Here is a 3,570-nt window from a genome sequence, read left to right on the forward strand (position 1 = left end):
ATTCTCAAAATTCAGATATTTTCCATTACTCATCATTCATGGTTGAAAGACTTATTTTATTCCTATGGGGGGTTGCAGGACCGCTGGCACGAAGATACTTGAATCAGTAACCAAGTATACATAATTTAGTTAACAAATTTGATGAATACATTGGCGGCTAGCATTATGGATCCAAAAATTAATATTATATCTTGAAATTATCTTGCATTGTTGAATATGAGAAAGGAAATTTAGACTTGGCTTTGAAGATTAAAAATACTTTTAAGTCACGCAAGAAATCAGATAAAACATACAAAAAATATACCCAAAAAAAGTCACATCAGCAAGTGCCTCTCTTGGGCCAAAGAAAATAACTTTTGGGTGGGTTTCTTTTTTTCTTTCCTTTTTTTTTGTTTTTTTTGTTTTGTTTTGGTTAGAGGGAAAATTTATTTAAAAAGGGAAAATACAATGGCAATTACACAAACGTAAACTCAAAACAATGAGACCAACAAAGACAGAAAGAGGCTGAAGGCTGACAACAAAGCCAATCAGAGGCCACAACCAGGCATAAAACCCAAAGCTGATAAATTTTTTATTATTTTGCGATGTAACCATGACTTAACACACAAGAACTTTTCTACAAATATATGAAGCACATTGCAGCATTCAAGAAATAGTTGCTCCAGAAACATCAATAGTTTACTCAACAACATACCTATAGATATTAGGCCTGCTATCAACATAGGAGCTTATTCTCTAAGCAAAAGTGCTTTTAAAATAGCATCACATAGATGACTCTCAAGAAAAAGCAAATGGCCATAACCAGGAACTTCATGATAATGAATCCAGGGAAGCTTCTCTGCAATATAGCGGTTTAGTTTATAAGGAATGATCTTGTCTTCACAGCCTCGCCAAATGTGAAATGAGCCCTCATTGTCAGGGAATGGATTTTTCAGCTCCGACGGGTCGAATTCCCATTTTGCATAGCCAGCCAGTATGTCTCGGTACAGAGATTCGTGGTGTCCTTGCTGTGTTATCTTTTCCTGAATTTATAAACATACGCAAACGACACCGATGGTTATGTAAGGATTAGCACATCCCATGCCTCCTTTGAATTCTAGTTTCAGAACTATAAAATTAACAGAAAACATGTTTTCAAAATTGAGTCAAACTAGTAAATCCTGCAGCAGAATATTTTTGTTCATATTATTTGATCACTACCAAAACAAAGTACCCAAAACAGACCATCCTCCCACAGGTAATTTAACCTCATAAGCTATGAATTCAGATCCATAAATGTAAGTATGCGAGGTATGATGTGTTGGTATATAAAGCAATTGTTGACTCACATTCCACTTAAGCTTAAACAGTCTTAAAACAACAAAATTTGACATTAAAAGATTCCAAAACCTCCAAATGTAATTGCAAGAAGCGAAAAGAAAACAGCCGATTTGGTACTGTGGGGGAGATAATGAGAAAATTTTGAGTATACCTGACCAACACTTGGTGCTTCTGAGACTTTCTTCAGCATCTCTAAATCTGTACGGCTGAAAACTGAGGTATTTCCACACAAGACACTTAGTGAAGGGAAAAATTTCTGAGTCATCCACCAATGGAATAACCAAGGGGCGTAATGTGCAACTCGGAACGCCCATTGATCTGATACGGGGAGAGTGCTGAGGCTTTCTCTTGATAGATTAGCAGGAACACAAGGCCACCAGTAGTGCACAAAAGGAACTACCAGGGAAGCTCCAGACAATCTGCAAATGATGCATCGATAACATAAGATGCAAGCTTTCTGAATATGAACAATAAAGGTTCAGCAAAAACTTTATTGAAAGGAGAAAATAGGAAAAACTGGTAGGCGGGTAGTTGTCATGCCTGTGTGGTATGTATTTCAAGCAACCCCAAACAGGGTAAGCTCCCATTGAGATTCCGATTACATAAAACTTAGACCCAATCTGCAACTTGTCCGCGAGCTCTTGAATATCGAATGCTTCGCTCTTGACAGAACGCGATGGATATGGATCACTCTCTCCATAGCCTGCTCTGTCGAAGAACAGGAAATATATGCTCAACTCCTCTATAAGTTCCTGACAATCGAAAGCGAATACAAGGCATTCCACTTTTATCAAAGAGGGGATGAGATGAGAGAGAGAGATATATACTAATGGTGCAATGTAAACATTTAGATATGAAACATCTCCCAAATTGGGATAATAGAAAGACCAAAGAGAAGTTGCATATTAGCATGATCAATCAAAAGCGTATAGAAGGCATTCATGACCAGCGTATCAACTCAGTGTTGCAGCATATCCCTCCCAATACTGGAAAAAGTTATGACAAGGCATGCAGGATTTAAAAGAAGAGTTGAAAAAAATACTTGAGCAAAAGGTAAACTCAAATCTTTGGAACTATCAAAGCCATGAACGACAATGATCTTGTGTTTTGCCTCTTCTTTTGGAACTCCAAACTCCCTGTAGGCCAAATGCCTACCATCACTGAGTTTCACTCTTGGTGAAGTAACAGGAGGACCACCAGGCGATCCGCATATTTTCGGAGGGGGAGGCTTTAGTGCTTGATAAGCCCACCCTAGAAGACCCACTGTCAAAGCTATTGCTACTGGTACAATCATTTCTGGGAGAAAATAGTAACATAGAACATATAATGTTAGTAACACAGTCATAGAATATATATAGATAAGAATCAACTGATGATATTCGTTTTTGGTAAGTGGTAAAACATGATATATCCTTTCAAGATTAGGTAAGTTGCTCAGTTGAATCTGTACAGATTTAATCCCTCAAATCAGATGATAATTTACCCTATTTTGAAGTTAAACGTAATTTCATTCAATGTACCCAAATCAAAGTATTTATATCAGTAAAGCTAAAACTAAGTGTTCATATCTCTGAACATAAAAGATGGCAATTGCATACAAATCAGAATTTCAGAAAACTATAGCAGAGCAGCACAACTAGCATGAATTGAAAAGAAAAATAGAAAGAAATCAATAAACCCACCTGAAAAAAGTTGAAAAGAAGTGGGTCTGGCTCTGTTCCTTGTGGTGTGAGTAAGCCCTGGCTCAGGAAGCTGAGACCTTCTTACTCAACCCACCTAGAAAGAGAATTTGGGAGAAAATCAGATATTAACAAAAAGAAAGAAATAAATCTGAAAAAGCATGGAAGAAATCAAAATCCCACGTAAGGAAAATTGGATGGGTGTGGCTCTGTTTCTAGTGTGCGCCCTTGCAGAAGTAGCTGAGACCATATAGCTGAATTGCTCATCTCAGCAAACCTCTTCCCACTAAAAAGACAGTTTCTATTCTAAATACAGATAACACGAGTGAATAAGGCCCGCAAGGGAACACAAACCACAATCTCACATGCAATAATATTCTTTTGTTTTTTCTTTTCCTGGAAACAAACAAAGGTGAAGAAGGCGTGTAAAACAAGCATTTTAATTTTATTGGGAACTGGGATAAGACAGGTGAAACAATTAACTCAAACAAAACCAGCAAATAATCCAAAGAAGAAAAATATCAATGGTACGCTACTAAGCTTACTTGGTTGGTGCTCCTATTTATGTTAC

General features: G+C 37.2%; 1 protein-coding gene across 1 annotated transcript; it reads right to left on the reverse strand.

Annotated features, from left to right (window-relative positions):
* Positions 1-543: 543 nt before the first annotated feature.
* Positions 544-3,325, reverse strand: LOC117632850. Its single transcript, XM_034366451.1, has 6 exons — positions 3,183-3,325; positions 3,003-3,096; positions 2,363-2,616; positions 1,861-2,072; positions 1,472-1,739; positions 544-1,022 (listed from the first exon to the last, which is right to left on the reverse strand). The coding sequence occupies exons 3-6, from the start codon at positions 2,612-2,614 to the stop codon at positions 729-731; spliced, it is 1,026 nt and encodes a 341-aa protein (XP_034222342.1). The 5' UTR covers positions 2,615-2,616; positions 3,003-3,096; positions 3,183-3,325; the 3' UTR covers positions 544-728.
* Positions 3,326-3,570: the final 245 nt, after the last annotated feature.

Source organism: Prunus dulcis, chromosome 6 (assembly GCF_902201215.1).
Source record: "Prunus dulcis chromosome 6, ALMONDv2, whole genome shotgun sequence".
Classification (NCBI taxonomy): domain Eukaryota; kingdom Viridiplantae; phylum Streptophyta; class Magnoliopsida; order Rosales; family Rosaceae; genus Prunus; species Prunus dulcis.